This window comes from Rhopilema esculentum, chromosome 21, assembly GCF_057945365.1.
Source record: "Rhopilema esculentum isolate cy_ngs chromosome 21, ASM5794536v1, whole genome shotgun sequence".
Lineage (NCBI taxonomy): Eukaryota > Metazoa > Cnidaria > Scyphozoa > Rhizostomeae > Rhizostomatidae > Rhopilema > Rhopilema esculentum.
In genome coordinates this window covers 5,884,581-5,910,162 of record NC_142835.1, presented here as the reverse complement: position 1 = coordinate 5,910,162, position 25,582 = coordinate 5,884,581, and the positions used below count along the sequence as shown (strand labels likewise).

At 35.9% G+C, this 25,582-nt stretch overlaps 1 protein-coding gene across 1 annotated transcript; it reads right to left on the bottom strand.

The window, feature by feature from the left end:
• Positions 1–346: 346 nt before the first annotated feature.
• Positions 347–24,309, bottom strand: LOC135684290 (uncharacterized). The gene is made up of 25 exons (XM_065199787.2): positions 24,119–24,309; positions 21,403–21,720; positions 20,895–21,107; positions 20,215–20,284; positions 19,660–19,862; positions 19,166–19,339; positions 17,749–18,243; positions 16,728–16,958; positions 15,580–15,612; positions 15,377–15,409; positions 14,652–15,029; positions 13,186–13,284; positions 12,695–12,748; positions 12,053–12,091; positions 11,259–11,633; positions 10,558–10,701; positions 7,524–7,589; positions 7,304–7,336; positions 6,886–6,930; positions 5,383–5,760; positions 3,883–4,512; positions 3,041–3,259; positions 2,222–2,291; positions 1,463–1,506; positions 347–895 (listed from the first exon to the last, which is right to left on the bottom strand). Exons 2-25 carry the CDS (start codon positions 21,716–21,718, stop codon positions 876–878), a joined length of 4,362 nt encoding a protein of 1,453 aa, XP_065055859.2. The 5' UTR covers positions 21,719–21,720; positions 24,119–24,309; the 3' UTR covers positions 347–875.
• Between the last annotated feature and the right edge of the window lie 1,273 nt (positions 24,310–25,582).

Below are 25,582 nucleotides of genomic sequence, written 5' to 3'. Positions count from 1 at the left end.
GAAAGACTCTTGAATAACAAATACATGGAATTTGCAACAAGGAAAGAGGATATTACTTTCTAGCGCTAATGTATGTGAATATCAATCACGTAATATACTTACAGACTTGCAGCCTTTTCTGTATAAAAGAACTCAATTTACGTAAAATCTCAAAGAAAGACCTGTAAATGTCACTTCCAGACATGAAACAATATAGATGAGTATAATTTTTAATATAAAGAAATTAATTGTGACTGGACACTTATAAACAAGAATGGTGACGAATTTGCTAAAATTCGATTTTCTGTTTAAATGGTTTTAAGCCCCGTCTAGGTAATGGTACAGTTAAAACAGTAAAAATCACAACTTTTGTCGCAAATAGTTTAATTCATTCTAAATGAATAGAAAAATTATTATACAGATCTCCAATAATCTAGGTATAAAAAAACAAACAGCTTGAGGATATGCTTATGTTACGATAATAAGCAAAGATCGAGTTTTACCAAAGTTTAAGACACTTTAAAATATTAGGTAAATTAAAGTTCGAGGTTTTTGCAAGGGTACGCAAAATTTTAACAGTGCTGCTTAAGGTCCCGTTGTTATTTCTTTTAAAAAAATCCAGTCTTCACTTGATCATTCTTTTGAAAGGTTTCTTTTTTTTGAGACGCATGCTGTCATTTTGAAACATAACATTTTGACAAAAACAGAAAAAGGCAGGCCTAATATATTTTTCCTTATAACACGAAAAGCGTGATCGACGTATGACAGAAAAAAATGTCCTTAGTAGTCGCGAGGACATTTATTCTGACTTACACTGTCAATAGTAAAAATTTAACCACTACGGTGATAAAAATGAAAATCTTCACAAAATGTCTAATAATTCTGAATGTCAGTCATCATGCCAATTCTTTTTCATCTGAAAGTACAAATTTTTGCCATTCATATATAATAACCATAATAATAGTAACAATAATAATAATAATAATAATAATAATATTAATAATAATAATGATAATAATAATAATAATATTAATAATGATAATAATTGTTTTTTACAATTATATAGATATCATATCTTTGAATAGTTCTTCTTTCGGTCTGAATGCTCAAGCATTCTTGGTATCTACTCAAACTCATCCTTTAAACAGAGTTTACGATACAAAAATGTAAATTATGTAAATTACAAAACAAATTATGTAACAAGATGCACAAGTCATATAAGGACATAAAGTTAACTAAAGTTTAAATAATAATCTTTGAGTATCATCAAATTTTATTTCATTTTTTGGGATCTTTTTAGGTTCAGACAAGCCCTTTTATGAAATAACAGGATGCTTTCAAAGACCAGATAGTTTCACAAGCATGTATACATGGTTTGATCATGCAAATTACAAATGAAAACAGAAAAAAATTGCAGGAAAAGATTTGTATATGTGGAATTTAAAAGTTGGTCAATTAGTAAAAAATGGTAAAGCATTCTTACCGGTTGGTGGGTCGTCACAGGACCAATCACCCTCTTTGCACTCACTAGAAAATACAATAAGAATCTTCAAGGGGACGGCATTAGACATAAAATACAAAAATATCGAGGAATTAATGTACAAAACAAACGAAACTAGCCCAGGTATTATTTGTTCTAAACATCTATGACTCGATTCATAAGAAATTGTGTTTTCTAGTAAATACAGTATGTTTTGTTAAATGGCGAATTTAAGTGATGAAACGTTAATTCGTAAATAGTTTATCCTCATTATTTTTATTTGTTTTAGCATAAAATATTTTACAGCAGAACATTGTTTCTACAAAATCACAGTTTCAAGTCGCATAACCCTAACGGCTTAAAGCTGTATACAGGCAGTATTTTGAATATTAACCTCCGAGCTTCAGAGCAGACTCGGAGTCATGTCTTAATTACAAATGCGTCTCGAGAATGTCTTAAAACTTTAATTTCGGATATTTTGGGCTCATACTAACTATGAATCTAATAATCGTCGTTTCTATTTCAAGAGAGATGATACTATTAAAAAAAAGCATGGTGAAGCCTGCTTATGATTTTTTCATTGATTGAGATATGGAGCAATTGATTACGACCAAAAAGTAACAGGTTTTAAAATGGCATAACCATTCTCGTTAATATCTCGACATAGATATTTTGTTCCGCTGTGGCTTCTCTGTTGCAACAAAAGTTTGTAGATGCAAGATAAATAACCATAGGTTTCATAGCAAAGAAAATCGAACTTACCATACGGTACGGCGGTCGTCTTTGATTACTTTTTCGCCTTCAGAGTAGTAACGGTAGCGATGATGACATTCTGCAAAAGGGAATCACTCAGTTGTCGTCTTTCAACATATATAGTATTAAGAGAGTATTAATAAAACAATAAAGAGCCTAGCGGCAAACAGGTACGAGTAACGAGTGTGGAAAATTGCAAACTAGTTTTTCACCACTTTCTAAAACCTAAATCAATTGTATATATACATATATATATGTATTATATACACAGCTCTATAGTTTACGGACAAACTACTCTGATTACGAAATTCACACAACTTCGAAAATACAACTGCATAAAAGAAAGCTACCTTGCTTTATCCAGAATACTACATCTAAAAATTACGTCCAAAAGCCAATCACATTATAGCGGTATAGAGCATAGAAGCACAACTATGGAGGTTTTCTGTACAAAAAGGTTTTTAATGCATTTGACTTTCATCATAACGCTGGATCAGAGACTAAAAGTCGACAGACAAGAAAAGAGAGATGTGATCAGAATACGGTGAGCGCAGGAATTTTGCTCCCAAATTTTGTACGGAATTAATTATTTTGCACGGAATCACCCAAAAAAGGAGAGAAAAAAGGGACAAAACATTCACAAGTGTACCCAGGTTGCTCGTTTTGTCTCCATCTACTCCTTTTTGCGTACATGATTAGAGAAAAGCGTGAAATGCCAAATAATTTCAAGTTCACTACATGAATGAATCTGCCTCTGAAGACGTTGCCAATTATCTGAAATCCCTGTCAACTGAAATGAAAACGTTTACCAGGCATTACTCTACATACTTTTTAGCTGGCAAGCCGGACAGCATTCTCCAGGTACATCCACCAGTTTCTGGCAATTGTTATCAGTGAAATCGCAATCCGGAGATCTGCATAGGACACCATAAGACCGCGTGCATCTACATGCCGTACAGTTGTCAATATTCCATTCAGAGGCAAATGAAACAGCTGTTCCATCAGGTTTATTGCAAAACTTGGGCTTCTCCAGCTTGCGGGGTGGAACTAAAAAACGCAAATTAATCACGATTGATCAATATACGTATTCCCAATGCCACATGCAGCTATATTTTTGAGTCTCTTATTTCCATTGCTATAACCTTGTTGGTTTTTGGTAGAAATCCAACAATATAATTAATCAGGATATTTTTAACAACAGCATATTTCAAATCTTCCAGGTTCACAGGACGTTAAAGGTAGATAGTGATGGGGGATGCATTTAAACAAGGCTATGGTTATAAAGTGCCTAGCTCCTTGTGAGAGGTCGTAATGGTATAGCGTTCGAAAACAATGGTCTTCTGATTAGTCATTACCCCCCTCCTTATTTACAATGTACCGATTCATATACAATGTTATTATCATAGTTGGTTCCATTGCAATTACAGTGCAAGGGAGTTGCTGGTGCTCATCAAGCCGGGATACTTCAAACACGAGAACTTGAAAATAATTACTTGAAAACAAGAGGAGCTTGTTCCTCATTTACAGTACTCTCTTAAGCTCATGAACCGTTATTAAGGACCATGAATTCTCTAATGATCTTACTTTGTCTTCAAAATTTCAAAGCCGCACAGTGTAAAAGTGTACCAGTATGTCAGTTTCAGCAAATTAAAGCCGGAAACAAAACTCACTTATATCATCAATACAGATCGGCTCGCATTTCCCATTCCACCGCTGACGCCGTTTGCAGTTCTGTTTCACTGAGCTTGGATCCACACAAACGATGCCTTTTGTAGTGCATTCACATACACTGCAATTGTTTTCCTGCCACCTCTCGTGTTCAACCACCACCCTTCCGTTTGACTTCTTACAGACGTGATGTTCGGGACACACAGGGCAGCATCTTCCCTTTTGAGGCCTTGCAGGCCCGGTTCTACAAAACGGCAGTGCACACATGGGCGACGAACACACTGGATAGCCGTCTCTACTACAAGTGCAGTGGATGCAATCATCAGAACCGTACCATTCATCACCAATGTTATACTCAATTTTAGTTTCGTAATCGATGCACTTGCTGTGACGCCTTGGCTTAATTGGCTCTATCAAGGGAGGCGATACTGGCAAAGGTTTTGGCTTCTCTTCTGTTGACACCTTCTTCGTTTCCCCTTCAGTTTTTGGATCCTTTTTGCCGGATTCTCCCTTACCAGACGAATCATCAAGCTGCCTGATTGGAGCCACAATGTCTGGGTTTTCGGTAGAAGGAGGGGCTTCAGTAGTAGCAGGAACAGGCAGTCCCTTTTCTGTGCATGTTGGTCCTCTGCCTATAGTAAAAGCAAAACGTTCAACCCTAGGTGTAATGAACATTTAAAGATGAATCTTTGGTATGATCCGTATCGGGCAGTAAAGGTACAAATGTCGATGCATCATAGTTTTCTATATTTGGTTTATTCGATTGCTATATATGATATGGTTATGTACTTTTCATTATTGTAGACAATTCCAAGGTTTAGTATGGTATAGTAGGATATGATACGGCAAGATGTGGCGAGATATAGTATAGCAAAATATATGATATTACACTATACTACAATACACTATATTACAATACACTATACTACAATACACTAAACTACACTATACTATACTATACTATACTATACTATACTATACTATACTATACTATACTATACTATACTATACTATACTATACTATACTATACTATACTATACTATATTATACTATACTATACTATACTATACTATATTATACTATACTATACTATACTATACTATACTATACTATACTATACTATACTATACTATACTATACTATACTATACTATACTATACTATACTATACTATACTATACTATACTATACTATACTATACTATACTATACTATACTATACTATACTATACTATAATATCCTATGCGATACTATACGATACTATACTATACCATACTATACCATACTATCCGATACTATGCTATGCTATTCTATGCTATGCTATGCTATGCTATGCTATGCTATGCTATGCTATGCTATGCTATGCTATGCTATGCTATGCTATGCTATGCTATGCTATGCTATACTAGGTTTTAAAAGCTATAAATATCGATATTAGTATGATACGGTTTGAATGGGTTTGCTTTGTTATAATACAAAAGAACAATACCAATGGGACTCACAATAAAAGACAATGGGAATATCTCTTATATATGTGTCTTCATCTTCTTTCAATGGGACTTTGAGTGAACTATCCGAAAGATAATCATTGTTTCGAATCCAAGAAGTTGTTTCGTTACCAGGGCACCAACCAACATTGAGAACAATGCCCACGCTGTACACAGATTTCAAGTCTTTTGGCTTTTTGGTCAGAAATGAGTATTTAAATTTCTGCTGCAACTCGATGCCTGACATATCCCATGTCTCTGCTGCATATAGAACAGACTTAATATCTTGAAATGAGATGTCCTCAAAAAACAGCTTTAAACATGATGGCACTGGTAGTTTTCCAGGAATTTTGTTGAACATCATCACACCTTGAATTGTCATATTTTTGCTCCCTTGAAATAATATAATTTCAAAAAATTTAAAGTCATATACACATTTAAAAAAATGAAATCTCAATAGATAACTTCAAATTACTATTGACAGATTTTCCCTTAGCTATTTAACGGGGCCCTAAAAATTTGTTTCTAGAATGGAAACGTAGACAAGAACTAGATTTGTGTGAGTCTTGCGGTGGAAGGTCTTTTTCTGAGATTGACTTACGAATAAATGATTCAATGGCGGGTCTTAATTTAAACTTTATATATCAAATACAAACGATATTTGCAATGAGTCTTCAACTTTCAAGAATAATAGATTCCTAGCTACCCTCCATGCCAATGATATCCTTTTGTATCTGTATTCTTATTTAATGATAGTTTCCCAAAAGTAATTTTTGTCAAGGAAATTTTTAAGAAGGCAAGACTAATCAGATTTGGACTTCTTCGCGACAAACGCACAGCAGCTGCACAAAGCGAGCATAAATTTCTTATTTCATTATTCAATTGTTGTACAAAAGATCACTGAGGAGACGCTAAAACCAAACTAAAACCAGGAATATCAAACTTGGAAATGTACTTATTTTTGTACATCACAGTTTTACTCTATCGATACAACATTCGGTCAAAGAATAAAATTAGTTTCAAAATATTATCATCATGATGCTTGGAGTTTGAAATTTAGAGTAGCCCTGAATTTACGCTACCACAGTGTTTTTTCCATTTCAGTTAAAGATGTTATCAAAGGAGAAACATTAGAAGCGTTGGCACAGCGACGCCAGGGTAACTTCATTATCTCAATCAGGCCCCTTCTTCAGTAAATTTCAATCACAAAGCAACTATGAAAAAAGAAGAGTCCTTGGAAAAATGCGGCATCTTTGAGAAATGTGGGGATTACCAGGCCTACTGTCCCCTGGTTCCAACTCTATGCGTAAATGCCTTCATTTGTCAAAATTAAAGTCAACTTAACTGCCAGCTTAATAATTTTGTCGTGAAAGGGTTATATTCTTAATGACAATGATTTAATTCTTAATATTACGCGGATATTTTATTTGATCCACATAAAGTCAGTTAATTTCACAAATACACAGTCACCTATCGTTACGCAGTTGTTGATATGTTAGGTGTAAAATCAAATCTTACCATACACAGGTTTTCTGTCGTGCGAATAACCAGTTTTTTTGCCAGCTAACAAAGATAAAGAAGTCAACTTCAAAATTTACATAGACAAAAAAACTTGCTAGGAATGAAAAAGAGTTTAATACACAGCGATCATGATGTCCTCGTATATAATAAACTATTGAGACTCAAAAAATTGTTAGACTGTCAATTGTATACTCAATATTTAAGCTTTATCCTTGCAAGCTACCAAAGAGATACTAAGATAGCCTCGAAGAGTCTTTCTTAAAGAAGTAATCTGCTTTAAGGAAGTGTTTGTCTGATTGAACCCAAGTTATAATAAACAGAATAAAGAGGGCTGAGTTAGAAGTTCTACATCCAATGCAGCACTTTCACTTTCAGGGCCCTTAAATATGCTAGCAATCAATCAAATTTGTCATACTCTCGTCCATTTCATCCATTTTCTTCAAAGTCTCTGAAAAAGATCGATAATTCATAGATGAAAAGGTTCGCTGTTGGCATAGAAGATGAGGAAGCATAACACACTTAATATAATAGCAAAAGACTTAACTGTTGAAAAATTGCTCTTTTTTGAAGTAAATGCAGAGAATAATCTGTGCAAACAAAAAACAAAAAAAGGGTACGTGGTTACATGTACATACCGCTCTTCATTTCAGAAACTGGAATGGACCTAAGTTTACCATTAACACTCCACGCGTCAGAAGAACCTAAAAAAACGAGAAAGACACATTAGCTTTACTGCTTTTGAGACATTATTTTTGTTGAATTAAGGGTAGCTCCAATAAGAGGCTAAATGATCTTTATGATCTGACCTTTGATCAAGTTGATATGAGGATTAGACTGAAATTTTAAAGGATTGAGCTACAAAGTCAATAGTCGCTTGGTATTTTAAATGAATGTATCGAGTGTCCTTGGTAATGACAATTTCACAATAGAACATTTTGAAAAGAAGTCTTGCAAAAGGTATGATTCCTCATTATACAGACATGCTGAATTTGATTAAGCAATGAAAGTTGTCAGGCACCAAATAGAATAATCAAGAAATGTAGCCTTGAAAAACATGCACTTTAAATAGACTCTGCTCTGGAACAAATCTGTCTCCTTGACTGTTGCCCCAATCAGGCAATACACTTATCACGATGCTACCAAAGTTGCTTCAAAAGCATCCCGGAGTCAGAGGGAACAAACCCTGATATTGACAGTCAATGAAATCCTTTTTTCATTGCCTTGATATGTGATTTTATGCATCCACGTTTCTAGCTACCCGGTTGAGCGTTTACAGCTCTGCCTATACGACATCGAGCGGTAAACAGTAACTTTCTTTTCTTGCTACTCAGATAGCAAAGTTTGGTTGAACAATGAATAAAGGTGATTCATTCGAACTGGTTGAGTGAAAGAATCTGCTTTTCAGGTGATAGTCTGTAATACCTCTAGATTTTGTAAGATTGCCGATTCTCTCAAACGTTATAGGGAAACAAAATTAATGAGGAGTATTTTTCATGGCCACCTGACATGGTATCATGCACAGTACAGAATTAGGAATGGTATGGAATGGTATGGCGTGGTATGTTATGGCGTAGGAGGTATTGCGTGACATGGTATGGTGTTGCATGAAATGGTATGGTATGGTATGGTATGGTATGGTATGGTATGGTATGGTATGGTATGGTATGGTATGTATGGTATGGTATGGTATGGCATGGCATGGCATGGTATGTCATGGTATGGTGTTGTATGTTATGGTATGGCATGGTATAGCAAGGCATGTTATGGTATGGTATGGTATGGTATAGTATGGTATGGTATGATATGGTATTGCGTGGTATGGTATGGAATGGTATGGCGTGGTATGTTATGGCGTAGCATGGTATTGCATGACATGGTATGGTGTGAAATGGCATGGCATGGTATGGTATGGTATGGTATGGTATGGTATGGTATGGTATGTTATGGCATGGTATTGTATGGTATTATATGGCATTGCGTGGTATGATATGGAATGGTATGGCGTGGTATGTTATGGCGTAGCATGGTATTGCATGACATGGTATGGTATTGCGTGAAATGGTATGGTATGGTATTTTATGGTAGGTATGGCATGGTATTGTATGGTATGGTATGGTATGGCAAGGCATGTTACAGTATGGTATGGTATGGTATGGTATGGTATGGTATGGTATGGTATGGTATGGTATGGTATGGTATGGTATGGTATGGTATGGTATAGTATGGTATGGTATTGTATGGGATGGTATGGTATGTTATGGTATGGCATGGTATTGTATGGTATGGCAAGGCATGTTATGGTATGGTATAGTATGGTATGGCATGGCATGGCATGGCATTGCATGGTATGGTATTGTATGGTATTCTATGGTATGGTATTGTATAGTATGGTAAGGTTTTGCATTGGTAATTTATTGGCATCGGTATGATATGATTTGGTATCGTATATGATATGGCATGGCGTGGTATAGGAGATTTTATGATATGACACAATATGGCATAGTTTAGAATAAAACAAAACTGCATACTGTTATATAGATATTGAAAAGAACGTTTCGTTTTGATACCTTCAATCTTTATCTAAAATTGTGTTGATGGAAATTATGTGAATCTTTTTACCATCTCGAAGCTCAAAAGTATCGCGAATCTTAAACGAGGTTCAAATAAAGTTTACGGTCTATTTCAAAAAAAAATTGTAGCAGATCAAAACTAAAGAGCTTCAAACTTGTTATTCTGTTTTAAAGCTAGTAGTTTATTTTGCAAACGCAATACTGAACAGGTCGGAAGAACAAAAATATGGGCGACTTCGATACCATTGCGGCGTTGTTTGCAGGGACTTTAATGTAAGATGGCTTAATGGGACTTTAGCGTAATGACGATCATCTTGAAAACATAAATCCACTTTTCTCAGCTGTGTTTTGATTAGGCATTCTATCGAAAAAAATGCATCATCTTGGAAGTCAGCTCCTAGAGCATGAAAATAAAGTTGAAACATCCCAACGCCGGAAAAACACTATTTACAATCGACCACTGGATGTAATGCCGCGTGAAACAAAAAAGCCTCACACCTTGGCTGACTTTTATGGCTCTTACAAGTTTCGGGTCTTAAAACTCATTGGAAATTTTTCTCAAAGTGCATGAAAACCAAAGTGCAGTGCAGGTAATTAGGCAGAAAAAACTCAGCAATTTTATTCATGCTCTGGTTATCATTCTGCTAAGTGCTACTGAAAAGCAATAATCTACCAATATATGTATATACCTCTACGAGTTCCAAATAACTTAGTAAGCGACTCGAGAGTCAAGAAGACAAACGAGTGATGTCATCATTAGTGACACATTGTTAGTCATAAAAGAAATTGACTCTTTAATCAAGAGTTTGTAAAAAATTTCTGATGCAAAAAGTTTCTTCATACTCTCCCTCTGGAGGAGAAAGAGCCCCATTCAAAGGAGTCTGCATTTATGAGAAACATACCCGATTACTTTAACTCCATGACGCTCAGTACCAAAAGTAGGCTAGTTGAATAATCCCCTTTATATCCATTTCAAAATTTCGACTTAACTATGACAAAAGGCAATTCATACTCTATCTCACAAAGTTGCCTAAAGAATCAGATATGAAATTTAGCAAGTATCAGCCAACAATTAAAGGTCAGTTCTCTCATTCCGTACCTGTCTTCGGGTATTCTGGCTTCTCTGAAATCTCACTCGAAAACTGAATGGGTGGCATATTTAGTTGGTCTTTCAAGTCTGCCTTTGACTCAATCTTGCTAGGTAACTTCTTAGGCTTCTTTACAGGGCAATCAGCTCCATAACCTGAAACAAGGGTAGAAAATTGAGAATCTTAACATCTGATTTACAAAATATGGGGGCTTTTGAAGAAAGCCACGAGAAAAACCATAATTCGTCTGGGTACTTTCGTAATGCACTTTGAGTACTGGCAGATGTGGAAAAAAGGAGGAAAAAGACACTGTAATTGAAGTGGCAATCTTTTATTTATCTATGGGTTCTGAACAAAATCTTGCCATTGCAAGTGACATGACAAAACATTTATCCTGTCAACATTAAAAGAAAATTGGAAGTGCCACAAAAATTTCTTGTAGAAATTATGTACATACAAAAACTAAGAAAATGAAAGACACAAGGTTTTACGTAAAATTTGACCTGATACCAAAGTATTTTCCCTATTAGCCTTTATGAATAAAGATTATTTTTAAGGGAATACTGTCCTGTAAACAAAGCCAGCTCACAATTTCCTGTCTAATAAATCCCTATGCATTTAATATTTCACGGTGCTATTAACACATTCGTTCTCATGGAAATTCTAAAGCTTTTTATTGCACATAATGACTTTATAGTGACATGGTACTTACAGTAATACACCAGGTTCAGGTCCTTTTCATAATTAACCGAATCTGGTTTTAACTTAACGTTAAACATAGTGTCAGTAAGGAAGTCTTTATTTTTCAGCCATTGTTTCGAGTCCTTATCCGGACACCAGCCAACATTGAGAGTAGCGCTAACACTGAATCCAAACGTTCTCTGTGGTCTCCTGGACATAAGCTTATATTCATAGACATTTCCAATTTCAACACCAGAGAGATCCAGTACATCTTCCTTGTATGATACACTTGAAGTATCAGCCAATCCAGTATCTTGGAAACTGATACGTAAACAGGACTTTTTAGGAAGCTTGCCAGGAGATTTGTTGAATTTTAACTTTCCATGGATAGTTATATTCCCAGGCCCTGAAAAAAAATCATTTTACCATGAACTTAGAACTTTCGATCAGGTGATACTTAACTTTCTAGCTAAACAAATTGCGAGAGACAAGACGGTTTCAAAGTTGAAAGGGCGGATAACGGAGTCGCAATGAAAACATTTCGCACCACTTCCATTTGGGTCTCTGGAAACGCTTTCTCTTGAAATACTCTTCGAAAATCAAAATACACAACGGTGAGCATGGATTTTTTACCAGAATGCTGCTTAGTAAGATGTAGCTATCATTGTCACTGAACTTAAGTTCGCGAATGGTTTTGGCTTTTTAAAAAAAGGGCCCACAAGGAACTATCCCATTGAACAAAAATTTCAGCGCAACAAAACTCTATTAATGGCCTATCAAAATTAGAAGAAATTTTTCGACTAAGTCATTCAAAGTAAATCTTACCGTATTCTGGAGCCCGAACGTAATCATCTACCCAGTCCGCTATGAAAGATACACAATGATTCACATCAAAATAATTATCATACATATATATACAAATTAATATCAAAGGGCAAAATTGTTATATTACTATATTGACAAAGTAAATCAAACCAAATTACCGCGATAGCCTTGATATCATAAATTTTTCAGGTACTTTCATTCCAAATCATCCTTACTTGATTTCATCACATGGTGAGGTGTTTTCGTTATTTCGGCAATATTTCAGTACCAATATACAAGGGCTATTGGGATTTTCAATTCCCGGTAAACGGCATAGAAAAAGATCGTTGTATTTCAGGTTACAAATGTCTTTAATGCTCCGTTAAACTTGGATGCTTTTATCAATGCAAAAAGTCTAAACAGTGGCTTCAAAGGCTCTTGTTGAGAGCAACATTAGGATGCCACGTTATTTCAGTATGACACCTTCTGTTTTACAATTTTTCAAAAGCTGAATACAAGTAATTATTGGATACACCAAATCATGAGCAAATGCAATTGGCTATCTTGATGTAATGTTCCATTTTGGGATTGATGTTTTTCAAAAGGTAATTAAACTGGCTAACCAGACGTCAAGCACATAAAAAAGCTATAAGGGGTTCTCACCTTCCGTTGGATCTCCAAGAATTCCATGAGGAGGTTCAGGGCTTTCATAGGGATCTGAAAAGATGATAATAAGATGATCTATTTATTGTGTTGAAGAAAGACTATAAATTTACCCCGTACTTTCTGACATGAAACTCCCAACCCCATGCTGATTCGACAGGTAAGAGATAATTGCACAAAATGTTTGACTCAGAAACCAAGCAGACACAAAAAAAAGACTTTTCATCCTCTAAAACAGGGGTGTCAAACTCAATTGCACACTTAAGGTCGCGGGCCGAATCAGATAAACATCAAATGATCTCGCGGGCCGGATATAATTACACGCCTGGCCAGTTCGTACTTATCTTCTAAAAATGCATAGACAGTTTCTCTCGATTTAAACTTCTATTTCGTTTTTTCGTTATTTCATTTTATTTCTAGCTACAATAAAAAAGCGATTGTGCCTCTTAGAAGATTCATTCAAAAGTTCTGAAGATATAAGTGAAAGTTACCTATTAGAAGATCAGGTATGGGGGGTGTTTCCCCAAGAATCTCACTTTTGGCTTCAGGTTGTGCTTTTTCGTTCGTTGCAGGACATTTCTTTCCCCTACCTACAATTAAAGTAAAGACGAATCAGAATATACTTCTGTATTGAATATAAGGGTTCTCCTGGTAAATGATGCTATGTAATCTTGAAATATATCTGTATACCAAATGATGTGTACGTACAATAGCGTTGAATAAGTGGAGCTGAAAGATAGTTTGCCCAGTCTGCAAATATAAAATAGGTTTCAACACAACAAAAAAGTACATTAATACTGGTATCTCTTCCTTTATGCAAATATTTGCTAAGATTGAGCACACAGGACGCATGAGCAATTTTATCATGTTATGCTTGGGAAACTCTCTAAAACTTGCTATTAAAAATGTATTTTTTATACATTTTGTAAAAATGTGTTTACAGTGGCATCGCAGCCATGAACAAGATGTTGGGCTATTTCAAAAGATTGTAAACAAACGAGTAAAGGGGACTGATTATTGAGCTTTCATTATCATTGTTATTATTATTATTAATTTCTTTATAGTAGGCGCTTAAAGAGGTAGCAAAATTACTGCTAATTGAAGGCTACTAAAACAAAAGCAAAAAATAAAATAAATCTCACAAATCTAGCTATTAAATTATATCCAACATAAAATGATCTTTATATATACATAAATATGTTACATATTTACAGGTGAGTTTCGAATTTAGATAAAAACAAGGTTAATTAACGAACCCAACCTGTGCTAAGAAAGTCTTGCATAATCGGCAGTTGCATTCATCACCCTTTCACTCCTTTATACGTTTTTTAAAGATGGAAATATTAAGTGACTGTTTGATGTCAGTTGAGATTCCATGCCACAGTTTACATCCCAAGCAAGAAACGCTCTCTATTAACCAAACTATCCGGGCCTTGGGCTTTTGTAGAAGATTTTTGCTTCTTAGATGATAGAGGGGATTTTTCTCAATGAAAATTTCACTCATAAAGCTTGAAGTGATATTTGATTTAGTTTTGTAAATCTCTGGCATCAGCAACTGCAGATTCCGTTTATGTACAGATACAAAATTATCTCTGGTCAAAAGTGTATCAAAGTCAGAAACACTATCCTTGTATGCGATGCTCAGTGCCTTTTTGTGAATGTGGTTGATATTGTTATCAAGATTTCTGCCACAGGACATCCACACTAAGGGGCAGTAGCTAAACTGGGATCGGATAAAAGCCTGCATGATATGCTTGAGCTTTTCATTGTCTAGTAAATAGGAAATACGTGAAAGAGCGTGAAGCTTTAGGCCTGCTTTCTTGCATAACGATTTTTCCATTTCAAAAAAACCATAATCGTCAGATAAACATTTGCAAAATTCAGAAAAATAATACGTATTGATAGAAATTATGGCCATCATTATATTGCAGTTTTGAAAAAAGAAATCAGCACTTACAATAATATATTACTGGCACGTCGACTTCATAATCTGTTGTACCATCACGTAAAGGAACATAAATTGTTGAATCGGACAGAAAATCAAAATTCCTGATCCAGTCATTCGAGTCTGGGGAGGCACACCAGCCTACATTTAGAACAGCACTTACAGCATAGAATTCATGGTGTGTCTTTGGCTTTTTTGTCTTGAACTTGTAGTCATAATGGGCGCTGATGTCTGAATTTGATACGTTGAATTCCTCGGTTTTGTACACGACAGATCCGTCATCTTGTACCGATACGTCTTCAAAGACAACACGAAGACATGATGGTGTAGGCAGCTTTCCCGGTGATTTCTCGAAAGTAACTTTGCCACGGATTGTGATAACTTCGTCAGCTGTGAAACGATCGGAGAAAAACGTAAATATGAAATATAAAACAATCAATTCAACACAACAATCTTCTAAAAATTCATCAGATGTGCAGCTAATTACAAGTTTTCCTTACAGTGTAATTGGACTGATGTCTTTGATAAACAGATGAAATGATTTCAGGTCTAAAGAAAACCAATTTAGAAAAAAATAGATACACATAAACACATGAGTTCAATATCAGAAAACGAAAATACTATTGTGTTTTGGGGAAATAAATAATTTTCAGGATTTTTTCTGTCTTATAAAAAGTTATCAGAAAAAGGAAAAGATTTCACAAGAAAATAAAAAAATCAAGAAAAACTTCACGTACAATACTCTGGCTTCGTAACATCTTGTGGTTTATCTATAAAGTGAGATAGAAAACGAGCTAAAAAAATGTGACGAGATTCACCATATAATATCGATTTGTATAGGGAAACGAGGCCGATAAAAGAGTTGACTCCGTAGGTCTATTAAGCTCGAGGAAATATTAAATGATATTTGACAATTCATCAGATCTCAAACTGATCTTACCTTGATCTTTGGTAAACGGCATTGGTTCAAGCTCTGCATTAAAAAAATAGAAAGTTTGTATAACGAGAATATTGTATAAAAATCTAGCTTAACGGAAGCGATGGGTGGTAAGTCGCACTTTTAGATTGAATAAAAGGATCACATGGAAGATTCTTTTGACTTTTCAAGATGGAGATCGGAACCTTATAGGCAGAAAAATCTAATATTTCGCCGAGGGGCTAAATCACTCGATGAAAACATCATCGCAATTCAATTAATCGTGATCGTATATCTTGTGGAAATCCTATTGCTATATCTGAAAATCCCCTCAAATCATTTTGCTTTGGTGGAAATCTCGTTCGCTATATGCAGGAGTCCCTGGCATTTCGCATCAGCACAAAAGGCTCCTAGAATACGAAATATCAAAAAGAGAGAAAAGAAAATAGGATGGCATTCACAGTAAGCAAACGTAAACTATAGTTGACTTAATGACTATTGCGAACATAGAGTAAAAACGTGATGCTATCATAAGAAACTTTGAATTTAGACCAAAATTAACTGAAAAAAGCATTACGAAAAAGCAAAAACTGCTGAAGGTATCAAAAACTGGCTGAGATAAAGTGACAAAATTATTAAAGCCCCTTTTTAAGGTAGATCATCAAATATACTTTTTCAATCGTAAATTGAAAAGGTATACTGACTATATACTAGTTTTCTGCCAAAACTCCAGAAAAAGTTCTGTACTTTCTCTTTTTTCCCGACAGAAAAACAAATTTTTAGAAAATAAAATTCTTCAAATAAATCTTTGTTACATAATCTATGTGTCCATAAAAGTGTCAATTACGGGGTTTTTCCAGGTACACTGAAATTACTATTGTCAAACTGTGTTTAGCCTTAACACCAAAGTTACCACGCCACGCGGTTCCACACAGAGAGCCCGTATTGTATTTTGTACGGCCCCATAAACTGATTTAACATGGAAAGAAGAACTCTAAAGTTTTCTTTCAGACAGTACAGTCCAAAGGCAAAAATCAAAATAATATATGTATGAAATATCGGCTTTATGCAGAAACAATCAAAGCTTCAAATTGATTTCCAATCCATAAAAGAGTATACTGTCCAAAGAAATTCAGAGATTGGAAGCTGTTAATGACGTGTTTTAAACCCACCTGATTTAACACATCTGTCTCTTGTGCATGTACACTTTGATGAGCCAACAGGCACTTTAACTTGAACACGCTTTTCGTTCGGTCCACAGACTACTTGCTCTGGGGGGCATAACGATACACATCCCAAATTATTGTCGCCATAACATTTGCACTTTCCTCTGCAGTCTCCAGAAATAAACTCCTCTCCTGCCTTGTAAGTATTGTTCTGGAATTTGCATCCCGAAAGTGGTTCTAATAAAAGATAAAACATGTCTCATAGCAATACTCGCAAGAAGACAAAGCTTTAGTTTCTACAACATGTTTGCAGAAAAATTTAGAAGAGATACCATTGTTAAGAAAATTGATAAGGCTTCATTGTAAGGTGTAATTCTCCAAAGTTAACTCAAAAACAGGGCTTTACTCTATATCTTTCAAGCATCTTCTATTTTGTCTTTACGCTCAAGATCCTAATTGTAGGGGGGGTAAACTCCATTTTTCACAAATTTTGCATACCCATTTCCATTTATTAACACCCCCTAAATATGCATTTCATGCAAAATTCCTATTAAACCCCCCCCCCCCAAATTAAATATAATTTCGGAAAATCCAACCATTCCAATCTATTATGGCCGCCCATCTTAGGGTTTTTTGAAAAATGCCAACCCCCCTCCTTATTAGATCCCCCCTACAATTAGAAACTTGAGAGTACATCTTCCTTACTTCTGATGCTTTACAAGTACTGTTTCCTTCCATATTTCTCGATCACTTTTCATTTCTCCTAACTAACTTTCTGCTGATTCACATTCTCGTATTATGTTAAATTTTCAGGTCTTCTATATTAGCAACTTTGTATGGTGTTGCAAAACAGGATGAGAAATTAGATTTTCTGGTGCCAAGTCCCCTTGTGGGCAAAAAACTAGGTTATCCTTTCTAGAAATTGTCGAAAAAGAGGCAAAAGATAGAGTTATAGATATTTCTGTACTCTGAGAGAAAAATGACAATATGAGCAACATGACAATGCAAAATAATTAAAAAAACCAACCCTTTTTGACTGATACTTTTATGGCAGGTGCAGACCGTCTTACTTGAATGGGAGCGTCTGGTGACTCCACAGAAAATTTGCCAATATTGCCAATTTTTGTTTTTTTAGATAATTCAAATGCCGCGATTGGAGGGATTTCGGTAACGCTGGGCTTTTCTGGCATTTTGGGGTTTTCTGGGATATCAGGTTTTTCTGGCACTTCTGGGACATCAGGTTTCACTGGCACTTTTGGGAAATCAGGCTTCACTGGCACTTTTGGGATATGGGGTTTCATTGGCACTTTTGGGACATCAGGTTTCATTGGCACTTTTGGGACATCAGGTTTCACTGGCACTTTTGGGACATCCGGTTTTGATGGGACGTCAGGTAAATCCGGTTTTCTATCCGGTTTTATGTCCGGTTTTACATCAGGTTTTACAGGTACAAGGGGCTTCTCTGGCACAACTGGAATTTCTGTTTCATCCTTTATGATTATGTCGGGATTTATTTCAGGTCCTGATGGTAAAAAACGAAATGTTTAGTAAACCTTGAAAAATTCCTACCAAATGTTGCAAAATAACCTCGTCTAAAAAACCACAAAAATACTAAAGCTGTATCTCCTTCTATCTACATTCATTCTTTATAATAAACCTGCTAAAAGAAACTATAACTGAACAATCAGAAAAAGTTAAGAAACATAAGTATTTGAAGCAAAAGAATTTTAAAAAAAACGATCGATTTTCGAAAGAAATCCAAACTTCGAAATTTTATGATATTCCATCAATATGGTTGGCTGGTTGGCAAAAAACTTTTGCACAGAGGATAAAAATACTTTTCTCATCAAAGCAATCATTAGCAATATTTAGCGAGTTTTAAAAGAAATATCAAGTCCATCAAAACTTTTGACTGCAGCTGTAAGTTGTGTAGAATTTTTATTTCAAATTTAGGCGTTTGTTATTAGACTTTTGAATTCATTTTTGACGCTAGTGTCAACTTTAAATAAATTGTTTATATTCATCATCATTATTATATATGCACAGCATTAGAACCGGAACAAATATATTGACAGAAGCGCCATAAGCAATGGAAAACAATAGAAACATTGACGAGTCTCATTGTTTACAGCTACGAACATCCCCCCAACAGACCCCACCAACAGACCCCCCCAACAGACCCCCCCCAACAGACCCCCCCCCAACAGGTTTCTGTTGGAAAATATCCTAGCATGAAAATTGAATATAGGACCCCGAATGTTAAAATTGATGACATCATAATTAAGAAGCTTTAAAGCTTATGTTTCAATGAAAAGTGAGTGCATTGCTACACAGTTTGCTATGTGAAGCAAAGCTAGAAAACTCAAGTGAATTGCTGGATGTTTAAGCAATGAATTAACTATAAGTAGCATGAGCTGTAAATTTATAAAGATATATGAACAAACCCGTGTATCCACTGCAAATTTGTTTACATACACCAAGAGATTTAAATCTGTTGTCGTTTCCCTCACAGCCTCCATAGATAAATTTCTTACAAGCCCTGCTTTTGACGTCAAAATACCATCTTTTAAAATAGCCGTAGCAGCTTCCAGACTCTGAAGGGAGCCCGCATGTCTTGGCTGAAACATAAACAGGCAAAATTTGTTAGCCATTGCACAAACGAGCTAAAATTTTTAGTCAACCCCGGGACAGATTAATAATAATAAACGTTTCAAAACCCCGATTCTTTATGATTACTTTTCAATATGGCCTAAGTTTTTTGGCGGAGCATCTTTGCTAAATGCTGCTGTTTCACAGTGTACTAGGTAGATAAACGCCTCAAATTTTATATTTTCAGCAAAACAAGAAAAGATACATGTAATGTGAAAAATCGCAGCCAAAAATTCAAAGTATTAGAAAACCTATAGGCAGTTCTAAGAATGACGTAGGCAAGAAGTACCTGGGTTCAGTCTCTCGCAGACACCGAGGTCTGGTAGGCCAGCTTTTCCATCGCTCATCTTCGTGAACTTGCACTTAAACCCGTCACCACATAGTATTTCGTCGTGCAACTTAGTATATCCAGTGCATTCGTAGCCCTTGTAAACTTCCTTTTTCAAACAAGACAGGCTAAAAGAGCATATCCATCTACCGTGTCTACAAGTGCTGGGAAAAAAACGTATGCAAGCTTAGAATATTGTTGAAATCGGACCTTGAGTAAAGCTGTATTTTCATATAAGGCCAATCAAGGGATACGAATTTTCTAGACTGTTAGGCCGAAGGAGCTTGCTGAAAGGTGGAGCGGCACAACAAAATAGGGACATTGCTGATGCGCTTGTACCATCGGGATTATTACGATAAAGAGGAGGAGTTTTTCAAAATGTTTCTGACAGGACAAGAAGGTCTTGAAAATAATTCCTTGTTCGTAACTCAAAGAAAGTCCTCACATGGGCGTTCAAAATGATAAAAAGGTATTACATTTATTTGCAAATAAATTTTTCTGCAAAAAGACGCGTACCAACTTTCACACTGTTCGCCAGAAGGAACAACATCTCCAAACTTGTATTCTTTATTGTTTAGTTGGCATGCTAGAAAGGTGAAATATTATTGTTTAAAGAATGCTTGCGTGACCATTCACAAGCATCAATCACGAGGAAAGGTGAAATCATATAAAAAAGGGAGGTGCAGAAAAAATGACCCTAGGACACTTTGAATAGATACTGACAAATAATCTATGCTTATTATTACTCATGGATTGTGTATATCTTCAAAAAATGACTTTATGACAAAACGACTTCAAAGTTGTCACAAAATATTTTTTTCGTTATCATATCTTCATCAACTACGGCTATTTTCATATATTTACAAATAGAAACAGTTTTCAAAGCTCCTCAGGGAAAACTGACATTAACGTTTTGCTATCACTGCGCACGTGGTATACAACCGGTACAACAGACCATTGTCTAGGCGTCTATATGCGATTACCATTAAAAACGCTTACAATATGCGCTTACCATATTAAAAACGTTGGTTTCTGTATAGCGTTGCAGAAAGGCCTGAATCAACCGTTTTGTCTGGTAGTACGTAAAGGATCGGATCAGTCTTTTAAATATTATCACAGTGCACTTACTTAAAAAATATGGAACAATAATCATTAGCTTTGCGCAATATAATCAGAGAGACATAATGGTCACTTACGGACACATGGGCCTGGCAGGTAGCCGATATCTTTCTGTGTTTCACATTCGTGCTTTCTGACGACGCAGTGGTTAGGGTAGTTCTTCCCGTCTTTCAATCCACAAACTGGCTCCTTCTTACGCTCATTGCATTTTAAATGACAGCTGCAAGTAGGCTTGCCGTTCATAACGGAACACCATTGATGCTTTCCACAGGTTACATCTCTGCATGCCGCTAAAGGAGACAAAAAACTTTGTGAAATAACACCACCACTTTGTTCCTTCACAGTAAGGGGCACTTCATTTTTCTAAATAAACAGCTGCTTTTTTCAAATCTTAAGAGAGGAGAATTAAATTATTTGGCAAAATTGTGTAGTTTATTATTAAATGTCCTATAGGTAACCCTACTGACACGACCCCTTTGAGGTGCAACAAACATCCTTTTGGGGTCTGTTCGTATTTACTACTCCAATGATGCAAATAATCATTTGCATAACTAAATTTGCTTACTACCCTTGCAGGTGACATACCTTTTTCACATCTGCCATATTTTGCCTCTATTGGCAAATGAATGTTTTCGCCTGAATTTGGGTGCCGAATCCGGCAAATCATCCCCTTGTCGCATGCTCCACCCATGTTATCGATACCACCACACTTTGACATTTCTTTTTTCTTAATGCAAATGTTGCAACATTTGCACTCATCTTTTCCAATGAATCCATCCTCACACTTTAAAACTGGGACACAGATTCTCGCAGCGCAGTCGCAGTCAAGGTTACCTTGCTTTAAAGGGGGCATCCCTGCGACCGTTGTTGCCAATAACGCAATAATCACCAAATTTGCCATTTCTCTAGAATTGAAATTGAATACAATGAAAGGGGAACGATGGCGAGAAAAAGGCAGTCAACCAGAGGTCTCACCAAACCAAGTCTTCAATGGATTGCTTCGAGAGAAAATCAATGTTACTACTGGCCTACAATGCAACTTGTTTCACACAGAAAAATGAACACGACACAATAATATCAGTTGTTTAATATCTGATAAATTTAACCTCTTGTTTAAAACGTGGGGAAATCACTTCATGAAATCCCATGCACCTTTGGTGGAAATCCTATTGTTTAGTTTGGCTATCACTAAAAATTATTTTAAGGAGTTAATTTCCCATTGGCTTCAAAGATGAAAAAGTAAGACGAAAGTCTCAGAAAGACTGGTGCTATTTTAATTCTCAAAGAATAAAAAAGAACTCAAATATAATTTGCAAACTTTTCACAGACCAAGTATTGTCCTCTTACAAAATAAATTTTTGCATATTTCCCTAATGAAGTAAGCTCAATTGCGTTATCTACGGTCACCCAACTAAGAAGTAGGACTGCTTTTAGAACTTAAGCGGAGAATCTTTGTAATTCAAATGGGAACTAGAAGTGTCCCGATTTCCACGGAAGGAATATGTTGAGTAATAAAGACTGTAAATATTGTTGTTTCATTCTGCAAAAGAGACTAGCAAATGAAAAATAACGCATTCTAAAGATTACTCAAACCACCTTTAGGAACAATTCATTCAAAGCATAAATCTCTGATTTTTCTGTCTGTTTCTTCCTCTCTGCCAATTTTGAGAGTTTATCAACAACTCGAAAGTGGTTCGAGCTAGCGTGTTATCATATCGGGGCGTTTGAACGAAGTTGGGAAGGTTCGAGGGAAATACAAAACAGCTTGAGTGTTTGATTTAGCGCGGGGCTCGATATTTTGCAGTTACGCTCTCTTTTTTATACAAACCAGTAAATTCAAGTTCAGGCTGATTGTTCTTATTTTTTCGAAAATCTGAGGCTGGATTTTTCTTAATTTGTTTTTAATCTAATAGGGTGTAAGCAGTGCGATTGCTAGCTTTTTCGCTCTAAGGAGGTGTTCAGGCCTCATTTGCCAACAAAGTGAGTGAGACAACCTTCATTTGCTGACAAGTTTCAACATTCACCGAAAAAGCACCCACACATTCCTTGTTTTTTAGATAAAACGTTGCATAAAAATTGCGCTTTACAGCAGCTCACCCTTAGCTTGTTCTTTGTTCTAAACTTTTGGCCAATCTTGAGGGTCGTGTTCTAATAAAACTGTTCTTAAAAAAAATGTGTATGCTAACCGAGAGCTGTTCCAATGTCCATGAACTGTCTAAGCACTTACAAATTCCAGATTCCTGAAAAAGCCCGTTCCATTTTGTTTTATGCATGCACTTTTCTAATTCCTCTCTAGCCTTCTATGCCTTGCCCCGGACGCCGGGATTAATGGAGCAAAGAGCGTGCGGTTTTAAGTATTTCCTTCTACGAAATTGCGGTTGACAACAACTTTGGTAAGAGTTAAGTCCAGGTCTCCAAACTTATAACTCTACATTTACTCTGTATCAAATTCCAATGTGAAAATCATAGGATACCATCAATCGTGAATCGAACGCACCAAAGGGGGGCAGGGATCATAGGGGCATTTAGCCCCCCCCCTCAGAACATAAAAATTTCGGACAAGTAATCTGATTCGTGACGCTCTTGGTTCTTAGCTGAAAGTGAAAACATTTCAAACTCCTTCGGCATCTACTTATACTTTGTAACACTAAATATTATGCTTCGCGATCTCTGAAAAGACAAACAAAAGGAGCACACTTTCCACGAGAAAGCTTTTCCAAATGTGAAACGAGGCACTTTTTCGACAAACCACCAGCCCTTCCCCACAGTTCATGTGTTTCGAGAGGACAATTGGCAAATATTCATTGCTAAGAATCGCTGTCAAAAGGAAACTATGATTTTTGGGAACTGTTTTTAAGCCTTATGTTAAGGGGCAGCATTAGGAAAGCTACAACACATTATCCCCGAACATTTATAACGCTGCAGAGGCTCTCTAGTTACATTCTCAACCGTAATTCAACTGTCTTCGCATATGAATTCAATGTTGTCTATATAAAACGGGCAAGAACGGCGGGGACGGTTGCAAACCAGCTTCGCTGTCAGGACTCTCAGATTTTGAATGTAAACAATAAGCTTTGATCCTGAAACTTAATGGTCACACAAAGATACTTAAAAGCCTGATAGTGCTAAGTACTGGGCAAACCTTAATCCGGAAATTATGATAGACTGGTGGATATGGGAGGCAGAATTTTACAGAAAACCCGTTAGCCAGTCGAGAAGGACAAATGACAGAAAATGTGACTTGGAACATGGAGCAATGGCATCCTACCATACTTGGATACGAGAAAAGTGTGATACTTACTTGGCTCAATGTCTGGTCACGTAATTTTGGCTGCTCTTCTCTTCTTATTTTCACAACTTCATCTAAATCCACGAAACTATCACTTGAACCGTCAACTTAGTATTTAAGTTCAAACTGCAAGCTTTATGCGAACTAGTTGCCAAATCGTTGGGTTTCGCAGCTCCGTTCTCACAATATTTTTATTGTGTAAGTCTAGTGTCCTTGCGCGGTCATTTGTATCAATCACTCGGAAGTAAGACAATAGAGACACAGGCTTCCTGCCTCCCGACAAGGAAGCTCTTCGTCATATGACGTAACTAACTCCATTGGGTGTGTCACACAAACAATAATGAATGTCGTCACGAGGGTAATTATCTACCTCTGATGCAATTCATTTACCAAATGAATGATACTGGTATTGGATTTGCAAATAGGGGACGGAATTTTGATTAAATAAGTGAAAATTAACTATTTACAACAAAAACTACAGTGCCATTTGAAAAAGAAGAGGCTCTTTTCCAGGAAAAAGCCCCTGCCTCTTAAAACCCAAGTTGTTGAAAGTGTCTAAAAGGGCTACATATGGCGTAGCTATTGAATTCATCGGTAACAGAGAAATAATTATTTTTGATCAGAGGCGACTAAATTGACATTTTCCCACTACATTATTTTATAAGAGCAATTTTATAAGAATCCCAGCCTCAAAATTGGTCAAAATTAAGAACAACCTGAACACCTTCCTAAAGCGCAATAGCTAGCAGTTGCACTGCTTACACCCTAATAATTTCAAACAAATTAAGAACAATCCAGCCTCAGATTTTTAAAATAATCAAGGACAGCCAGCCAACTTAAATTTACTGGTTCATATGGAGAATGTCCAGTGTATAAAATGGAAAATAAATGCTTTACTAGGAGATGGGGTATTTGAAACACAATTACTTATTGAATTCTGATTTAATGTCTATCAGATAGGCTTTCTGTGATTTTAACAATTTTTATAATACAGCTTTCTCAAGCAAGTGGTTTATTTCCAAAAATCTACTGGACTATGTCGTTATAAATAAATTACACGTAAAGAACACGAGTTCCCAATGCACACCTATAAAAAAGTAATGCAAGCAAGTTTGACAATCAGAAATCACAAATAACTAAAGATTCGTTTATCTAATTCTTGTTCTTATTCTTGAATGTCAACTTACTTAATCAAGGCTAGCATTTTTACTCGTTTAATTTTCTCCAGTTTCTAAATAAATGGAGCGAGAACAAAACTCCCAGAGCACGATTTAATGATGCTTCATTTTGGTCTTTCAGTTCCCCAACATAACTACCGTAAATCCTCGAATTAGCCCCCTGGGGGCTTATTTGTTTTTGATATTTTTTGGATGGGGGCCTATTCGAGGGGGGACTTATAAAATTATTGTAGACATTAAGAAGACAGTTTTAAAAGACCTCGTTTATTTTAGTAGGAATCTCTTTATGAGCATTTAA

Excerpts from the sequence above, each read along its gene's own strand:
- LOC135684290 (XM_065199787.2), bottom strand. The coding sequence starts at position 21,718 with ATGGCAAATTTGGTGATTATTGCGTTATTGGCAACAACGGTCGCAGGG. Across the intron at positions 21,108-21,402 it reads ATATGGCAGATGTGAAAAAG|CGGCATGCAGAGATGTAACC; the intron begins GTATGTCACCTG and ends TGTCTCCTTTAG. Across the intron at positions 19,340-19,659 it reads CTGCGAGAGACTGAACCCAG|CCAAGACATGCGGGCTCCCT; the intron begins GTACTTCTTGCC and ends TTTATGTTTCAG.